The sequence below is a fragment of the Macaca mulatta genome, chromosome 9, assembly GCF_049350105.2.
Source record: "Macaca mulatta isolate MMU2019108-1 chromosome 9, T2T-MMU8v2.0, whole genome shotgun sequence".
Classification (NCBI taxonomy): Eukaryota; Metazoa; Chordata; class Mammalia; order Primates; family Cercopithecidae; genus Macaca; species Macaca mulatta.
In genome coordinates, this window is record NC_133414.1 from 8012544 (window position 1) to 8032876 (window position 20333).

Genomic DNA, 20333 nt, shown 5'->3' on the forward strand with positions numbered 1-20333 from the left:
GTCACCCAGGCTGGAATGCAGTGGTGCAATCTCGGCTCACTGCAACCTCCACCTCACAGGTTCAAGCGATTCTCATGCCTCAGCCTCCTGAATAGATGGGATTACAAGCGCCTGCCACCACACCAGGCTGTTTTGTATTTTTAGAAGAGACGGGGTTTCGCCACGTTGGTCAGGGGTTTCGCCATGTTGGCCAGGCTGGTCTTGAACTCCTGACCTCAGGTGATCCACCCGCCTCGGCCTCCCAAAGTGCTGGGATTACAGGCGCCTACCACCATGTCTGGCTAATTTTTGTATTTTTAATAGAGATGGGGTTTTGCCATCTTGCCCAGGCTGGTCTTGAACTCCTGGGCTCAAGGGATCCGCCCACCTCAGCCTCTCAAAGTGCTGGGATTACAGGTGTGAGCCATCACGCTCGGCCTGAGTGCTGTTTTAACTAAATAAATTTTTACAAAATGACAAGGCCTTATGAAGTTATCTGCAAAGAGGCTTGGGCTGAAGGTAACACTGCAATAGCAATGCAAACATAACATTTGGATGAAGCTAATTTTGCACTAAAATAATGCTTTCTTAAGCAGAACATGAGAAAATGGCAACACTGATGTTTTGATTTCTCCCAGGGCAAGCTCTCTGTCAGCCACATATGATGAGGCTAAAAACAATGTTTTAGCCAACAGAAGATTGGTTAAGAAAATGGAATATATCAAAAACACTGCTTTTAATTATGGACTTATATCTGCTATTGTCAGTGACGTCCTTGCCTTAGTGCATATCATAATGTCTGTTTATAATTATACCTTCGGGAAGTATATTTTCCAGCTATTATAAACTGTTAAAACCCAGAATTGAAATAAACAAATCAGACCTTTCCATCCTAGAGTCCTAAAGTGTGAAACCAAGATTTTTTTTTTTTTTTTTTTGAGACAGAGTCTTGCTCTGTCACCCAGGCTGCAGGGCAATGGCTCTGTCTTGGCTCACTGCAACCTCCACCTCCAGGGTTCAAATGATTCTCCTGCCTCAGCCTCCTGAGTAGCTGGGATTACAGGCGCCTGCCATCATGCCCAGCTATTTTTTTGTTTTTGTATTTTTAGTAGAGACGGGGTTTCACCATGTTGGCCAGGCTGGTCTCAAATTCTTGACCTCGTGATCCACTCGCCTCGGCCTCCCAAAGTGCTGGGATTACAGGTGTGAGCCACTGCGTGTGGCCGAAACCAAGATTTTAAAAAAGTTATTTAATCTCATTATTTTAATGAAACATAGATATTTTTGTAGTATCAATGAATATAATACAATTTAGTTATTTTATACTATATATTAGTGTAATCTGATCATATTCCTTCTTAGGCATTGATAACACACAGACTCTCTTAGTTGGTGACAACGTATATGATTCATATACAGACGGATCTTGGGGATGCTTTTCTAACTGATCAAAAGGCATGAACACATGTAAAGAGCGTGCCCTGGTGATGGACGGTAAGGGAGGAAAGCAGATGGCAGCGTCTCACCAAGAGCCAGGCAAGAGACGCTCAGTTCTGCACTGGGGTAACAGCAGTAAGGGCGGGGAGGACCTGGAGGTTTGCGGGGAGCTGGATCAAGGGGATCTGTTTGAACTTGGAGAAGGAATTAAGGGAGAGTCCGAATTCAGTCACAAGTTTAGGAGAATGAATGGACGTGAGAGGGTCCAATTTTAGAAGGTCTTGGTGTTTGGGTGGATTTGAGGGGTAAGAAAGAACGGGGAAATTTGGATATTTCCTAGTTTTCTCTCTAGAAGACTGGATGGATGACATGTAATTCACCAAGAAAGAAAAAGAAGGAAAGAGGGAAGTAGGGAGCAAGTTCAACAGAGAGCGTTGTGGACCTACTGTCTTTGAAGGACTCATGCATTTACTCGGAGGTCTCAAGCAGGAAGGAAGAAGTGCAGGTGGGCCATATTGACTCTAGAGCAAAGACCACAGTCATCAATGAAGTTGCTCATGGAGGATGTAGAGTAAGAAGAGAAGAGGACCAAGCACTGAATCACGTGGAGACAAGCATACGTGAAAGACAAGAAGGGAGTGAAGCTGCAGAGAGAAGCAAACTGTGGAAGCTGGATTCTGCAAGGAGCAGATGGAAATCGGGAAGAGGTTTGTCATGGAAAAGACCTGGCACCCAACATCTGTTGACAGGAATGCATCAGAGTAAGGCAGCCACACCAAGGTGTTGTAAGGTGAAGAGGAAAGAAATTGAGGTGGCTCAGGTGAGACTGAGGGAGTGACAAAGGAGACTGCTGCTGGCGATGGCAGTGAGGGTGGTCTGAGCGGAGTGCATGAGGGCATATTTCAGAATTATTATGAAGGGGAATTCAGTAATTGAGTTGAGTCTCTCCTCTCAGGTCCCCTTCACTCATGCTTTGATGAGCTTTGGTTTCACTTCAAAATGAAAATGGTTTACAGCATCAATACCTGTATCTGTGCCAACCTGAATGAAACACAGATTTCTATGATCAGAATGTTATTTAATCAATCAGCCTCACTCTGTGAGTTCAACAATGCCATGTAAGCTAAAAGCCATCATTCCTCATGGAACAGAGGCCAAGGCTAAATTCAAATTACATATCACCCAACCACAGGGCAAAGCTACATAGTTCTAGGACTCGCATGGCCACAACTCCTTTGGCAATGACAGGAACTTGCTGCTGAATCATTTAACCCAGGAAATCAGAGGTCTGCCAGAGTCTTTATCAAACAACCATCCCCAATCACACGTTTATTAGTTAGTTCATCCATTTACTCTTCTAGAAGGTATCTATTAGCACCTTAATGTGCCAAGACCTGCACTACATCCTTACATGTAAAAGTGAACAAGATCACACAAATCTACCCATGAGAGAAAATGGCATAGAACCATGTACACTTTGGATGGATATCAATTTCCTGGCTTTGACATTGTACCACAGCTATGTAAGATGTGACCACTGGGGGAAACTGGATGAAGGGCACAGTCAGGAGACGTTTCTGGACTATGTTTTACAAATTCCTGTGAATCTACAATTATTTTGAAATGAAAATTTTTAAAAAGTGAATATGAAACTGTCCATGACTGCAGAGCAAACATCCAGTCATGCAGGGAGATTTGAAGATGAAAAAGCAACCAGGACAAGTGCTGTGCCATGGGAAAGACCAAGTGGGAGGGGCGTCAGTAATCTCCCTGGGTGGGCAGCTGGGGAGGATTCTGCAAAAAGGGTAGAGGTGGGTTTAGTTGGATTGATAAATGCCTTCTGTACAAATGTCATTTCTCTGTGTGTTCAGGATGTGACAGCAATATCTTCTTCTTTTTTTTTTTCTTAATGGGGGCAGGGGTGAGTTCTAACTTTCACACTCTTTCTCATTTAATGCTTGCAATAACACCATGACATCAGCATTATACTCATTTCACAGAAGAGGAAATGGAGGTCAGTGAGACTTTGGCAGTCACTCTGTGCTTACATCAGTGGTGGCTTAGAAACTCAGTCCAAGTCCTCTGACCCCACAGTTTCACCACTTGATTTGGGTGGATGCTTGCTTCCACCTGGGTCTTCACTAGCTGCTCCTTCTGGTACGTCTGAGCAGAGTGAATATGTTTTAAGGCTGGGGGAAAGGAAATGCCAAACTCTGCAAGCCTTGGAGAGATGTGATTTGTAAAAGCAGCACTCCCCACAAAATAATGATAGAAACCCACATGCATGGTGGCATTTATGAGATACTTAGGAAAACAGGTACAAATCTTGAACCAAGATACTTAAAACCTTCTGATTTTCAGGGATGAAAGAAGCAATGGCACGTGGCCAGGACATGCTGAGTTGGGAGCAGCCTGTCACAGCATTCCTACCTCCGGGGCGATATAGTCGGGTGTCCCGCAGAAGGTATTCGTCTTGGCATCTCCTAACATGTTCTCCTTGCACATTCCAAAATCCGCAATCTTGATATGTCCATCTTTGTCTAATAGGATGTTATCTAGCTTCAGGTCCCTGAAAAACAAAAGCGAAGCAAATCTCACGTTAATAAATATAATTTCGTTAACATAAAATTCCATAGGAGGCGAGGGAGTTTGTCTCATTGCAGCCTGAGAGGGGCTCACGAGAGGCGCTTATGTATCTATTCATTTGCACACCAAGTGGGGTGTAGACAAAGCGGATTCTGCAAGGGCCTGCTGGCTGCTGTGGATTCTTTCTTTGATTTACCAAGGGGTGCAGTTCAGTGTAAGGAGGACAGAGCACCGATACCCACTGGAGATCCTTGATCCCAGGACTTTCCTGAGGGTAATGATGAAGGAGGAAAGACCTAAAAAACATACTTACGGTATGCTATTTTCTACGTATTTGTTTGTTTCTTTGTGAATGATTTCTACTGCACCTAATTCCAAGTCCAATTGATGAAGGTTGTTCCTAACTAATACGGAACCCCTTAGAACCAGAATCCATCCAATGCCAGAATGTCATGCCAACAAATTTCTGTGTCCTTGGAGAACCAGTATCCTCTTGAAAGAGCCCATTCCATTCTTAGGGAAATGTAACTGATAACATTTTTTTTAAAAAACAATTAACCGAACTTGGCTTCCCTGTGATGTCACCTATTGGTGCAAGGGGGCTTTCTATTGTTATCATGTGTGACACCCCAAATATTTGAAAAAAAATGACATCAAGTTTTCTCTTTTCTCACCAAGATCAGACTTCACTCCTCATGACGTGGTTTTCAGACCCTTTTGACCTTGTACCACAGCTGCGTGAGATGTGGCCACTGGGGGAAACTGGATGAAGGGCAAACATTCTGGCCTCTACCTTCCAAATATCTTGAATTTGTCAGTTTTCTTCTTGAAACGTGGTGCTCAGAATGAAGCCAGAATCCTCCAGAGAGAGAATCTGATTGGTGCAGGTTACAGTGGTGCCCAGAGCTCCGTTACCATCCTCTTGCCTTTTGCCACAGTGGACTAAGATCCTGCACCATATTTTTTCATAGTTTAATCACAATAATACCCAATATTGAGTTTATTGTAAACTAAAACCTTCAGGTGTTTTTTTTTTTTTTTCTATACGAAGAAATGCCATTATCCCAGTTTCTTCTCATTCTGTACTCGTGAAGTCGATTTTTTAAAGATAATTCACGTGCTTCCCTTGATTCAGTTCCCCCCCCACCCCGCCGCCGCCAAGACAAGCTCTTTCCCTGTCATCCAGGCTGGAATGCAGTGGCACGATGTCAGTTCACTGCAGCCTCAACCTCTTGAGTTCAAGCAATCCCTCCACCTCAGACGCTTGACCACATGTGTGCCATCATAATGCCTGGCTAGTTTTTAAAATTTTTTGTAGAGACAAGGTCTCACTGTGTTGCCAAGGCTGGTCATGAACTCCTGACCTTAAGCAATCCTTCTGCCTCAGACTCTCAAAATGCTGGGATTACAGGTGTGAACCATTGCACCTGGCCAGCTCTGAGGGATGTAGGTCAGTATGGGAAAGGTTCTGAAAGGCTGCCATGTGAAGCCAGCACTCCATGGGGGTGAGGAAGGAGTGCCAAGGAAGACCAGCGAGGACCCCTGGAGCCAGCTGGAGAGGGCAGAGAACCCAGAGGCCCAGGGTGTTCTGAGGCATGTCACACTTACACCCTATGGGGCATCAGAACCCAGGGGAGAACTTCAGAGTCCACAGCCTGGGCATGTCTCTGCAAGTTTTATACTCAAAGAGGCTGCTTAAGAATACTTACTTTCCAAACCCCCCCTAAGTCTTTAGTTCTGTGACTCCAAATAGGGCAACCCTCACTTGACTGCACCCTCAGAAAATGCAGAGGTCCTTCCCCGTAAGTGAATTCTGCACTCTGTAAGCACCAGAGCTTCAATACTAATTATCTGGTCTCCAGCAGCTCAGCTATCCTCCTCACCAGCTCCTTTCTTTTTTTTTCCTATTTTTCCTCCAAATCTGCAGTGAGTTGGAAATCTGACAGTAAGCTTGTAGAGGTTTGTATGTTAAATAAATGCTAACTACATTTTGAGAAAAGAAGTGAGGAGACTGAGGTACAATAGCGTCAATCTAAGAGCTTGGACAGAAGAACGTGAAATGATGTCATACAGCAGAGAAGGAGAAAATTCCATAAGCATTTCTAGGTGGCTCAAAGCTTAGACAAGCAAAAATAAGAGGTGTGAAGGGACAAAAGAGAAAGAAACCAGAAGATAACAAAGAGAAAACAGGGGAGAGAAAACAGGGGAGTGAAAGCGGGAGAAGGAAGGTGAAAGTAGGAATTCAAGTGAGAACCAGCGTAAAGGACAGAATGAGCTCAGCACTCTCCTGCTTTGGAGACTGGAATGTCTTCCTTGGTTGTGAGTAAGTCATTCTCGGTTGTAAGTCATCGTCTGTGTAATCACGGTGGGCAGGAGGCCTATGTGTGGAGCTTCCTCCCACGAAATCACACGGGCTCTCTCACAGCACTCGGTGCAATGATTAGATTAACTGAGCCAATATCTTAGCATTTGTTTCCACAAAGCAAAATTTACCTGTAGACGATTCCTTTGGAATGAAGGAACTGCAGACCAAGAATGATTTCAGCAGCATAAAACCTGGGGGAAAGAGAACCAAGGTTCAATGTGAATGTAGTCACGGAAAAAAATAAAATCCCCAAACCCAGACTGACCTTTCTATGACATGCTGTGTATGGCTAAACGGCAATACACACATAACTCTGTTTAATCCTAACAAGGAAGATGTTGTCCATTCATTCTCCACAGAAGAAAGTGGAGGCTCAGACACCTCCAGCCTCAGTCCTAACAGCGTAAAACAGAGCTGGCATCTTAAGTGAGTCCTGCCTGTATCTAGTACTAGTACTTGTTCTTATCCTTTAAACAACAATGCTCATATTGTCATTTTTTTTTTTTTTTTGCTATTGCTAATAAAACATACATAGACATTAAAAGTAATAGTATAGACCAGGCAGGATGGCTCACGCCTGTAATCCTAGCACTTTGGGAGGCCCAAGCGGGTGGATCACTTGAGGTCAGGAGTTCAAGACCAGCCTGGGCAACATGGTGAAACGCTGTCTCTAGTAAAAATACAAAAATTAGCAGGGCATGGTGTTGGGTGCCTGTAATCCCATCTACTCAGGAAGCTGAGGCTTGATAATCACTTGAACCTGGGAGGTAGAGGTTGCAGGGAACTGAGATCACACCATTGTACTCCAGCCTGGGTGACAGAGCAAGACTCTGACTCCCAAAAAAAAGAAACAAAAACAAAACAAAACAAAAAAACAAAAGAAAAGAAGAAAAAGTAATACTATAGATAATTGGCAAATAATTTCTCCCTTTGTTTTAAACTCTGGTTGCCACCCATAGACCTGTGTGCACCATTCTGAATAGAAATGGCTGGTTTATTTTCATACTGAGAACCTTTAGCCTGGGCTACACTTACAGCCCATGAGGTGGAAAAGAGGATATTAGCAGAGGCAAGATGATAAGTTACTCTTTATCTTCAATGGTGACAAGCTTAAAGGAAATGAGTTTTTACCCCATCACTGGTGGGATTAAGGTCGGATACAAGAGACAGTTTCCTAGAAGGGAAGTTTGCTGGATCTTGTGGAAGAATGCAAATTTCTCCTTCCTGGAAGGCGTTTAGGACAGGATGGATAGCGTGGGTCCAGGCTGGCTGGAGAGGACAGTGGACTAAATGAATGCCTTCTAGCATGAAAAGTGCCCGATGATTTCTCTGCTGCGGAAATCCGGTAAAATTACCTCTGGGTGCATTGCTGACGTTTCCCAGAGGCAATGATCTCAGCAGAGCGCTACCCACTAGATGTGATAAACAGCCGTTCCAGCCAGGGTTTTTACAGGAGCTGGCGGACCAAATCCATTTCTCAGCCCACTTCAACCTAAACCACGCAAAGTGTTCATGCAGATGGGAGGGATTACTGAGCGTTGAGCAAAGAAAGCTAGCTTGTACTCATCATCTTCCAACGAGTCCAGTGGCAGAGCTTTCTTTTACTTGCATGTCCCCGGGAGCAGGAAGTAGGACCCAAGGGCAACAGCATGGGGAGGAGGGGCAGTGAGTGCTGTGGACACAGGTGCAGTTCTACCAGGTACGCACAGCCTGCCCCATCCCCATGTGTCTCAGGTTGCCTGGCACGAGGAAGGTGAAGCTTTGTTCTCAGATAGATAGAGTAAGTGCTTCTTCCTGCTTCCTAAAGATTTATGCCTCCACATCAGGCTTTCCGTGAGAGGCCTCAGCTACAAGCTCCATCCCTGGGGACCACCCTTGAGGTCTGCGATCCATTTCACTGCTTCCTTTCCAAAGGGCACATATTTGCTTCTGTGCTCAGATTGGTTAGAAGCCTGATGAATCCGGAGGTTCCTTAAGAAACTAAGTAGTTAGTTTCAAATCACAGAGAAATGTAACCAAACTGACACGAATTTCAGTTTCACAACCTGGGAAAACTGTTGCCTTGCTTGATGTATTCCCGAGGGTTTCCCTGGCCCTGGGATTCAGGCACGCCAAGTGGGAAAAAAGAAAAAAACAATAATGTGGGAACTGACAAGAACAATGGAAAACCCCCAAACCCTGTAAAGGCTCTTACGTCGCTCTGGAAAGGTCGAACTTGTGGCAGCTTTGGATGTGGTACATTAAGTCCCCTCCGTTGAGGTACTCCATCACAAAAAAGAGGTTTTCCTGTGGAAAAACAAGACAATCCCAACTTTTATTTCATTTTATTTTTATTTATTTTGTACGAGACAGGGTCTCACTCTGTCTCCCAGGCTGGAGTGCAGTGGCGCGATCTCGGTTCACTACAACCTCTGCCTCCCGGCTTCAAGCAATTTTCCCCGTCAGCCTCCCTAGTAGCTGGGACTACAGGCATGCACCACCACGCCCAGCTAATTTTTGTATTTTTGGCAGAGATGGGGTTTCACCATGTTAGCCAGGCTGGTCTCGAACTCTTGACCTCAGGTGATCCGCCCACCTCGGCCTCCCAAAGTGCTGGGATTACAGGCATGAGCCACCATACCCAGTCACAGTTCCAATTTTTAGGTCCTTAGAGAAAATACAACAAGGAAGACTACTTTTTAAATGGATTAGATCATTTCAGGGGAACCAATTCTGTCATGAAATCACTTATCAGAAGACTGTCAAAATCATTTAGCCAATCTATATTTTTGAACCCCAGGAAGCCTGGGGAATCTAGGTGGGATGCCATGTGACAGCTAGATGCTTGCGTGTTACAACCCGGCAGATCAGCTGGGGCACAAGGGAGAGTCCAGTTGACCTGCTGGCCAGACAATGGGATGGTGCCAGGCACTCAGGGCACTTAGCATGTGCCGATCATGTACTTACCGAAAGTACAGGGTGCAGGGTGATAAGGAGAATGTGTTTTGGTCTCTGACTCCAAGGGTGGAGTTTGAAAACATTCATTCATTCAACACTCAGTAATTAGCTACTGAGCATATTCTACGGGCATGGCATGGTGGGGAGTGGGCAGGGCATGCCAGCCATTCCTCCCTGGAGCTTGCAATCAAGTTTAACCTCATTTTTCTCCAGTCCCGACTTAACTCATGGCAGAGGCAAGCTACAGTTTATGACAGGGTTCTTCTGCCAGAGGACATGATGGTCTGGGTGGTCTTCAGGCTGTGGTGAGCATATCAGAGGCAGCCAGGATTGCAACCAGCCTCAGCTACTCAATGATGTGAGACAATGATTTTTTAAAAAATAAATGTACTTATAACACTTTAGAGCAACCTGATTTTTAAAGGGTTGTAATACGTCACAGAATCAGGAATCCATAAAGTGCGGGGACCTTTGGTGCGTCTGGGCATGAATTTGCACTCGAAATTCTCACCTGGGTGGTTTCTTAACGGAATTAACCTTTACATTTTGATGTGAACCCAACCAGTGCCGTGGGGCATAGGAGGTAATGGGAGAAACGTTGTTCTGGTCTGACAGACTCCTTGCCTGGTCACCACAGAATGGGGAAACCAAGTATTATGGCAATTACCTCAATAATCCAGGTCAAGGTAAGTGTCTGTCTTTTTTCAATGATAGTTTCTGATCTGATTTACTAATTCCATTATATACTTAATGGGAGTCCACCCTTTTCTCTTCTGGATAGGCCCAAATTCTCAGCTGACATAAATCATGACTTAACACTGAGATTTCAAACCCAATTTGAGAGTCGTCACTGGTCTTGCCTGCACACACCCGCTTTCTCACGCTACCTCTTGCTCTCATCAGCACCATACAAAGAGCTTCTGTTCTAACCTCACCTTTTTACTCAAAACTATAATGGCCCTATACAAGCCACAAAGGTGGAATCTTCTTTCAAGTACTTAGGAGAGCAAAGCGTATGAAAGTGTAGAGCAAAACCATTTCTGACAGTGCTTGAGTGAACGGTTTCTTCTAAGTGTTTGGATGCTTACAAATTCCTCGAAAGGCTGACATTTCAGAATTTAACACTGTCGATTTAGACGTGGAGAAAGTGGTGGGAGGGGACTGGAGGCAACAGTTCAGCCCCACTCCCATGTATTCCACACACCTTCCCACGTGTTCTCAGCGCTAAATCAGACGCCACACTAGTGGTGAGCACTGGGAGGTTGAATAGGCCGTTAAAGTCTAAGAGATCACAGGGCACCGTCAGTGTTTACTACCATGAGGGTGAGAAGACGACTATGTTGCTAGTGATTGTTAATTAAACAGCAATGGAGATTTATAGCATGTTGGATGCCCCACATTTAATCCTCCCAAGAGAACTGCAGGCTCCACAATAAATCTGTCAAATATCTGTTTTGGTTCTAATCTTTATATTAAGCCACAGCATGGGAAAATTGCACTGACTCTTTTTTGTCCTTTGTGATGATATTTTGCATCAGTTTAACCCTCTGGCTTGGATGAATGCCTGGTCAAACGTGGGCTTCTTGAAGGGGAGCAGGGACGGTCCATGCCTGGAAGTCCAGCTTGGGTGATCCGGCCTGGAGGACCTGCTGTCTCTCTAGAGGATGCTCGTCTGTTTGGAAAGCCTGGGAATCGAGTCATCCGTGATATCTTGGGCCCACTCTGGGCCACAGAGATGGTTCTGTGATAAAATTAGCACAAATGTATGCACATACAAACTACATGGTCCTGAGGTTTGGATTTTGAGGATCACATTTTGAGGGATGGGTAAGCCTTTTAAAAGCTGAATCCAAAATGCCATCGTAAAAGGAAAATACAAATATAATAGACTCAAACTTTCATGAACAGCTGGGGAAGGAGTGCTCAGAGTTGAAGGCAACCCACAGCTAACCAGAACCTCTGCAGAACTGCAAGCAAAAAGAAGTGTCTGCCTGCTGGAAACGCCCTGGGCTGGCATAGATAGAAGCAAACCAAGAAGAATGAGACTCAGAGTAATCGCAAAGAATGTGGGCTTCATCCTTACTCAGCCCTGGGTTCAAAGCCCCTCTATTTGTAACTGTGGAGACGTGACTTAACCTCTCCTGAGCTTCATTTTATTTGTGAAATGGGGTAATAATACTCCTACCTCCTAGGGTTGCTGTGGGTTTTAAACAAAATACTGTGTGTGGAAATGAAGCTCTGCATTCGCCCTCAGTGGGCAATTGATAACTGATGGCAGCTGTCCTTCTAGGAAATGATTTAAAAGCCAGGAAAGACAAAACCAAAACCTGCTAGGCTGCCCTTTAGGTTGTGGCCACCTGGTGAGAGAGAGGATACAAAGCAGGCCAGCGAGAGAGAGAGAGAGAGAGAGAGAGAGAGAGAGATGGTGGGAAGGGAGAGAGAATGTGGCCTGTGTTGGGTTAATTGTAAATGGCACTTACTAGTCTAGACCTCACATCTTTATGGCTGGTAATACATTAACTGAGGCAAATGATTCTTTCTGGTGGGTGAGAATTGAAGCTGTGATGGCACTGGGGGATGGGACTTGCCAAATGTGTCCCAGTCTTGCCGACTGTCAACAACTCCTGGCAAAGCATCTGTTGAATGGAGATTCTGGTCTGTGAGAAATGAGACTGTGGCTAATCAGCTGTATGATCAGGTAAATCCCACCATCCCAGGGCCTCGGTTTCCTCCTCTGAAAAATGAATCCTGTCCATGAAAATGAGTCACCATTACCTACAGCTTTGTTGTGATTTCCAGACAACTGAAGGCAATAAACAATGTTGAGGTTCTGTAGATAGGCGGGTAATCAAAGCTGTATGACTCTTTTATGTTCGTGTTATTGATGCTTTAAAGAAATGGTATTTAAGTTGGGCGCAGAGGTGCATGCCTGTAATCTCAGCTACTCATGAAGCTGAGGCAGGAGGATCACTTGAGCCTAGGAGTCCAAAGTCAGCCTGGGCAACAGAGTGAGACCCTGTCTTAAAAAAAAAAAAGATGATTAAATACAAGATCGAAGTGATAGATTTAACAAAATCAGTTGTATAATTCTCATAGGACTGCATTTACATACATGAATATCATTTGGAGGAGTTAAAGGTCCTAGAGCTGTCAAAATATAACACTACTTAAAACACAAGATAGTTATTTAGAGGGAGGCATAGGACATTTTGTGAATATTCTAGAATTAGTAAAGGGTGAATTGTAAAAGTGGCCTCAAAAGTTATTTAATACAACCTAGCTTCTACACTGCTTTCTTCTTACAGTGATGACATTTTTCAAATGAGAGAATGAAAATAAAGACAACGGGAAAGTGTTTAGTCGTGATGACTATTCAACACAGCTAGTCAAATATTGAGTAAACAAGGAAACGGCTGCCAAATGTGCATATATTACAGGATGAATGACGGGTTTATAGCATTAAAGAAATTAACTAATGATTTTTATCAAACTAATAACAGTTAATTTTGTAAATGCACTGAGAACTTGGCAAATATCATGCAAATAAGGTCAGATGTATAGACTCCCTCTCCAGAAAAATAAGATGGGAAAAGAAGGAAAAGAATAACGATAGTCATTTTTTCGAGGTATCTTTTTTCTCCGAAGGCTAGTAAACCAACGTACTAAATTTTATGCAAGAGAATATTTGCAATCTCTGCAAAATAAGTAAAATTAAGATAAAAATATTTATGACAAAACATCTAAATTTACCATCACACCTTTCAAAGTATCATATGTTAAGCACATGTAACAAATGTTGTAACAGCGAAGACCATTGTATAAGAAGATGGAAACCAGAGATAGAATTCAACTCTACTTTGGGACATCTCCTATGACAGCCAATGGAAAGAGCTGGGAATTCTGATCTGAAGAAGAAAGAGGAGCTATCATTCATATTTAAAACTAAAGAATCCATGTAAAATATTTAGCCTTGTGCCTGGCATATGGCAAGCATTCCTTACATATTAACTTTATCATATATATTGCTATTATTTTATCACAGGGAAGAAAAGCATTAAGTTGCATTATAATCAGAACAAGGACAGCCCCAACCTTTGCAAGATTTGGAGTGAGTGTGCAAAGGGAGGGACCACACCATGGGTCCTCAGATTTAAGTGTTATTAATCAAGCTCACCAACAATTGAATTAAATATGCTCTACATTCCTATACATTCTCTCTGTCTCTCAGGAAATATAACTTCATAATGACCAAGAAGGCCAGTAACAAATTCAGGATCCCTCAAAATTCTGCACCTGTTAATTGGCCATATAGGGAAAGTCCCCTCCTGCCCCTTTCAAGGACAGAACCTGGGGGGATGTCTACACAGGCTTGAGGCTGGTTAGGTATGGAATTCTGCGGTCATGGGGAGTAGTTTAGGAACAGAGATGACCTCTTGGCTTCATAGGAAGGACTATAGTTTGAGAAAGGCCAAAGGGAGGATTCTAAGTGAGCAGCTGGGCAGAACCCCTCTTGCTCAGGTCTAAGGTTTAGGACATGGAACGAATAATTTTCCAATTAAATAAGTTGTGAGTTGGATTTGTGTTTAGGTATCTTGAAGTCTCAACTTTACTAATAATTTTGGATTGACCACAGAAAAGAGCACTCTACTGTGACCAGCTGGCTATCTTCTCTGGAGCTCCATTTCCTTTGCTGCAAAATGAGGGGATCTGACCTGATAACCTCTACCACCCCTCCCTACTCTAAAATTCTTGATCCATGGAGTCTGTCATTATAAGAAAAACAAACGAACATAACAAATAATTAGTTGTTAGTTGTTCTGAGCAACCAAGATGCATCTCAACAGGTGAATGGATAAATGGTGGTATATCCATACAATGGAATATTACTCAGCAATGAAAAATAAGCTCTCAAGCCATAGAAAGAAAAGAAAAACCCTTAAACACATATTCTTAAGTGAAAGAAGCCTATCTGAAAAGCCTACAACCTGAATAGCCTCCCTCTTGTCTGGTTTCTCCATCTCTGGCTCAAGCATTTCCCTTGATTCTCTCTCAAAACAAACAAAAACAACAATGACAACAACAACAACAACAACAAAAAGACAAAACAAAGGGAGGGATCGTAGATTCACAGAGGACAGGCACTTTCCTGCGGCACTTTGTTGAGGGAGATGTCAAATGCTCATGTCTTCTGGGAAGCTGGTGACAATACATTTGGAACTTCATGAGAACAGCTGACAAAGGAATGGACAGATAATATGGGCCATGAGCCTGGAAGAATATTACAGAGTCACAGCAATATGAGAACAGATCTGTGAGCTTAGAAAGCAGGCATGTAGGAAAGATGCGGCATTTCAGAGGCACTGAGTGAGTGTCTTGTTCTTTCAGTCCAAGAATTCTTGAATATGTGTTCACTCATTGCCGATTATCTCTTGTGTATTTGGATGAGAAAACCTTAAGCAAACATTGTGAGTGCAAGATTAATTTCCCATAAATTACTGTGTGAAAATAAATAACATTTAAAAGCTGTTGGAATTCCTAAAATGCGTTTTATGCATTGAGATGTGACTGTGATCTGAGTCACATATGGTTACAACTTCTGTTTCTCAGATTGTAGTTTAACTTGCTTTATTTTTTCTCCTGTCCTGTACAATAACTAGAGAGAATTAAACAATGTCAGCAACGAACACTTCCTGGCTTCTTTTTTTTTTTTTTTTTTGAGACGGAGTTTCACTCTTTCACCCATGCTAGAGTGCAGTGGCATGATCTCAGTTCACTGGAACTTCTGCCCTCTGGGTTCTAGTGATTCTCCTGCCTCAGCCTCCTGAGTAGCTGGGATTATAGGTGCCCACCACCATGCCCGGCTCATTTTTGTATTTTTAGTAGAGACAGGGTTTCGCCATGTTGGCCAGGCTGGTCTTGAACTCCTGACCCCAGGTGATCCACCCGCCTCGGCCTTCCAAAGTGCTGGGATTACAGTTGTGAGCCACCGTGCCCGGCCGCCTCCTGCCTTCTTAATTAATGAACCTTGTTAAAGATGACCTTCCCCTTTTTTTGTCCTATTTTCCTTAGACCAGATGACAGAAAACCCATGACTATAGCACACTCTGTAAAAGATGTTAAATGTCCCTTTCCCAAAAAGAAACACTGCCTGTAACCAAGTTCCTGGAACTATGCATCAGCCTTGCATGAAAAATGTAATCCTGCTAAAAATGCCTCTGTCTCTCCCTATGGAAATAAACCCTAAAGTTCCCTCCTTTGCAACTCTGACACCATTCTTTTGGGGTGTTTCCAGGTGGGGCCAGCCTCAAACTTTGAGTTCGAATAAGCGTTCTTTAAATTAGATTCCGGACTTTTTGATTATTTCAGGTTGACAGCTGTAAATTGACTCATTTTTGTAAATTTGATATAAATCTAACATTTGCCAAATCACAGTTTGGTTACATAGCGGGGGAACCTGCAGAACGTCTAAGAGACCCCCAGTTTCTGAAATAACAACTTGTAAACGTTCTCAGGATCAGAACGCCACCAGAGGAATTTAAAGAAAAGAGGCTTATCTGTCACTACAGATGGGGGCAGCATAAAAAGTTAATTCTTGTCTTACTGCAGAGACACGTCTTTTGGAGGATGTGGTTTCCGTTGGTTTTCTCTTCTTTGCTACAATTGTGATAATTTCCAGGGCTCCTAGCTCAACTGAAGGGTTCATGGATTGAAGCATTTTTGAGAGCTTCAGATGCAGTTTCTGAATAAAATGCTTGAAATTAAAAACTTTCTTGGATGGATTTTGCCTTAAAACTATGGAAATACCAGGATGACATACTTTTTAAAAACTATCGAGTTGAAGGAGTTTTTCTTTTTAATTTTAAATGATAATAGTACCTTGTAGTTAGTATGGTATTTTCTCCAAAAAGGATCCGAACTTCTCTGCAAGTGCTATTATTATTATTGTTATTTTTATATTATCCTTTGGGAAGCAAAAAAGGAGAACCAATGTCACAAAGAAATGTTAGGTGACTTGCTCAAAGTAACTCACACACTCACGCCCTGAAGCCATAACCAGAAGTAGAGCTTTGTGTGTTCTATGAATAGAAAGTGAAACTCGGTTTTCTTTTTCATAAAAGAAAAATTTCAAAGTGATACTGACCAAGAATGTTCAACTGGTGCACATTGAGAGTGTGGGAGTCAAGGGCAGTGATGTGGATCCAGGAACACTAGCGTTCTGCCTCCTGGCATCACTCTGGGAGGCCACTCTACAGAGGCCTGCAGAACCACAGCTGCCTGCCCTCCAGTCCAACCTGAGGGGATGACCCGGAGACAGACATGTTCCTATAGGATCTAGAACTACTTAGGTGTGAAATAGTAACACTTCTGGTTTTTTTTTTTCTTTTTCAAAGTATGTATTTTATTTTATTTTTATTATACTTTAAGTTCTAGGGTACATGTGCACAACGTGCAGGTTTGTTACATATGTATACATGTACCATGTTGGTGTGCTGCACCCATTAACTCGTCATTTACATTAGGTATATCTCCTAATGCTATCGTTCCCGGCTCCCCCATCCCATGACAGGCCCCAGTGTGTGATGTTCCCCTTCCTGTGTCCAATTGTTCTCACTGTTCAGTTCCCACCTATGAGTGAGAACATGCAGTGTTTGGTTTTCTGTTCTTGCGATAGTTTGCTGAGAATGATGGTTTCCAGCTGCATCCATGTCCCTACAAAGGACATGAACTCATCCTTTTCTACGGCTGCATAGTATTCCATGGTGTATATGTGCCACATTTTCTTAATCCAGTCTATGATTGATGGACATTTGGGTTGCTTCCAAGTCTTTGCTATTGTGAATAGTGTCTCAATAAACATACATGTGCATGTGTCTTTATAGCAGCATGATTTATAATCCTTTGGGTATATACCCAGCAATGGGATGGCTGGGTCAAATGGTATTTCTAGTTCTAGATCCTTGAGGAATCACCACACTGTCTTCCACAACGGTTGAACTAGTTTACAGAAATAGTAACACTTCTTAAATGTCAGAATACAGATCAGCCTTTCAGAATTCAAAGGAGACACAGAGGAAGGTAGACCTTAGTTCACTTTTAATTTTTAAGGGAAAATTATGTCCTTGAAATTAAAAAGAAATAGCATCCTTACAGTGTTAGATGCATCTTTAGTTTCCAAACAAATTTTGGAAGTAAATCTTATTTTTCAAAGTTTTATCAGCGATAGAGCACAGAAACTTTGGATACTTGAGTTATTAATCTTTCTTTTACTGCAGCATAATTAAAAAGAGGGAAGCTGTTTTTTTCAGTATTTATTTTTCCCTTTGAGTATTTCAAAGTTTTATGGTTAATTTTTTTTTTCTAATTGTTTTAAATCTACTTGTAAGTGTATATAGTTAAAAATTTTATGACAACTCTTCTTGTAGACAAATTTTATTGTGGATTTTCCTATTTTTTTACTTTTTAAAATGTAAGTAATGGAAACTATTAAAAATCTAAGCTGGAAATCTAGTAGTGCAAAAATTGGCTGGCATCCGCACTGAAGCGGGTGCTGAGAAGGGATTGTGCAATTTCAAGCCCTGCAGACTTTCATGTAAGACAGAAAATGTAAATATTAATAACAAAGAAATGTTAGAAAAAAAGTAAAAGAAATAATAGCGAGCCCTTCTTTTCTCTTGCAAAGACAGCAGCCTCTCAGAATGCTGATGTACATTAGACCCTGAGCCAGTAATTTATGTCAGAGCCTGGATGATGCACAAAGTCATCTTGATCCAGCACACAGAAAATTAATTGTGAAGATTCGTTTGATTTCAGCCTCATTCAGATTCAGGCTCAGATTCCATGAATTATTCTGTACATCTCTGGCCCCAGACAGCATCATCCCATTAGGGCCCCTGGTTTTACAGCTCCCAGCCCCTCTGCCTGTAACTCTTACTCTCTGTCCTTGGCAGGGGTAAAGTGGGTGCCTCAGAGCCCTGCTGATAAACAACAGATCTGGGTTTGAACTTCAGAATCCAAGTCCACAGGAATTTTCACATTTTGTAGTTTCCTAAATGGCTTTATCATATTTTCACCCTTCCATAGATGATATATCCCTCATCTATGAAATTTAAAAACTTTTAACAATTTAATCCAAATGCCCCTGATTAATAACAAGTGAATACCTGTCCTCAGAATCTCCTGCATAATCTGGTATTCAACAGGCGCGCTCTCTGGAGGAAGAGAACAGATGAATAACTTCCTTTAAAAAATAACAATGCCCTGGAGAAGTTCATAGTTAATTTATCTTATCTGATGTCTTCACTAGTATACACAGGTAACCGTCCTCTCAAGAAAGGTCATTCCCAACATGTTTCCAGAAGAAAGCATTATCCATATCAAGTATCAATTGTTGCCTTTTGCATTCACTTGTGGTGTTTAATCAGTTACTTTGACAAGCAAGGTTTGAATAATAAGACATCTCAGAAAAAACAACTCGGGTGTTGGGAAAGGTGATTCAAGCATCTTCCTTTCTTTCTTTCCTCTCTTTCTAAAAGGACTCAGTTCCTTGAAATCTGAGTCTTGAGCCAGTCAGATTTACATTTCATGTGCACATTCTCTGCTGAAGTTTTTTTTTTCTGTCTCCCGGCATTAATGCTGTGGATGCACTTTTTGCTCAGGTCTTGGTAAAGCTTTCCAGCTGCATGGAACTCTTTTATACCTAGCGTTCCATTATTGGAATGCTAAGCAAGTGGGAGTTGTTTATATCCTACTGCTCAAGGTCATCGCCAAGGTCTGATTTCAAAATTGAACAAGTTGCAACCTCAGGCATAAATGAGTTAAGGAGATCTCTCATTAGAGGGACAGAAACAAATGCTGCCTGAAGCTGTGATGGACAGGCAAGAGAAGAGAGCACACTGATCCTCTACAATGTGGGATTCCCAACAGCCTTCCCCATAAGACACAAAAACCATCATACATGCAAATCAAAAAAAATGGGGAAAAGGCACCAAGAGAAGCACAACTGCCTAAGTGCCCAGAAGCCCAGTCTAAAGCGTGTTTATAGTAACATACACAGAAAGACATAATAAAATACATAATAAAAGACATAATAAAATCACTTCTCATCCTACCTCCCAATTAACAACGGTCAGTTTTTCATTATTTTTCATGCTTATACATGCATATGTTCTTGCTTAAAAGGAAATCTTATATATTCCCACTTATGATTTCATAAACATCATTCTATATTAATATTTAAGCATTTATACCATCATTTAAAATGGTTATATAGTATTATTTTCTCTGACCATATAATAATTTATTCAATAAATCTATCATTAGGCATTTGTGTTGTTTCCAATTTTTCACTATTATGAAGGCTTTACAATAAAAGTCTTTATTTATGGCAAAAAAACCCAGTGTGTTTAGCAGTTTGCTACAAGCCCCAAAATACCACAAAGGGAAAAGATTACAGGGAGCCACCGGGTGTGCAGAAAATCTAGACAACAGCATGGAAAGGGTGGCAGAGTTTGTCCCTTTGCCTGCAGGTGACACACCTTCACCCTCCCAACAGCATGGAGATGGTGGCAGAGTTTGTTACTTTGCCTGCAGATGACATACCTTCACCTTCCCAGGCCAATGGGTATTTATCACCTCCAGGAGGAGTTTCTAGTACAAAATCTCTCTAGCCTTCATCATGGGAAGTCCCAGCCTGCTCCTGCGGCAGGAAGTGGGCCTGCATTCTCCTAAGTAACTGATCAGGGCACTTCACTGCTTTCTACTTCCTCTCCTGCAGCCGCACCTTTCATGCCCAAGACCCTTTCTGCCCATTCAAATTCCCATTTCTAGTTTCTCTCAGCTCTGGTACTTTGCGATTGCCATCTGATCTAATATTACTCATACTGTTAGAAATGCAGCCTTGACTCTTATTAAAGTGTGAAGTTCTCAAGGTTGGGAGTGGTATTATATACTTCTGTATCCTCCACAGTGCTTTAAGCCCAGTATATGCTCACTAAGTGCTTTGCCATGGTCTGGTTTCTCTTTATCTTAG

The 20333-nt window shown here is 42.4% G+C and overlaps 1 protein-coding gene across 7 annotated transcripts in view; it reads right to left on the reverse strand.

Moving 5' to 3' along the window:
- The window catches only part of PRKCQ (protein kinase C theta), a 144408-nt gene that overhangs the window by 22676 nt on the left and 101399 nt on the right, over window positions 1-20333 (reverse strand). For all 7 annotated transcript variants that reach the window (NM_001261312.1, XM_077945470.1, XM_077945465.1 and 4 more), the window contains 3 exon segments: window positions 3847-3985; window positions 6496-6558; window positions 8562-8653. In NM_001261312.1, the coding sequence (NP_001248241.1) occupies window positions 3847-3985; window positions 6496-6558; window positions 8562-8653 (294 nt within the window).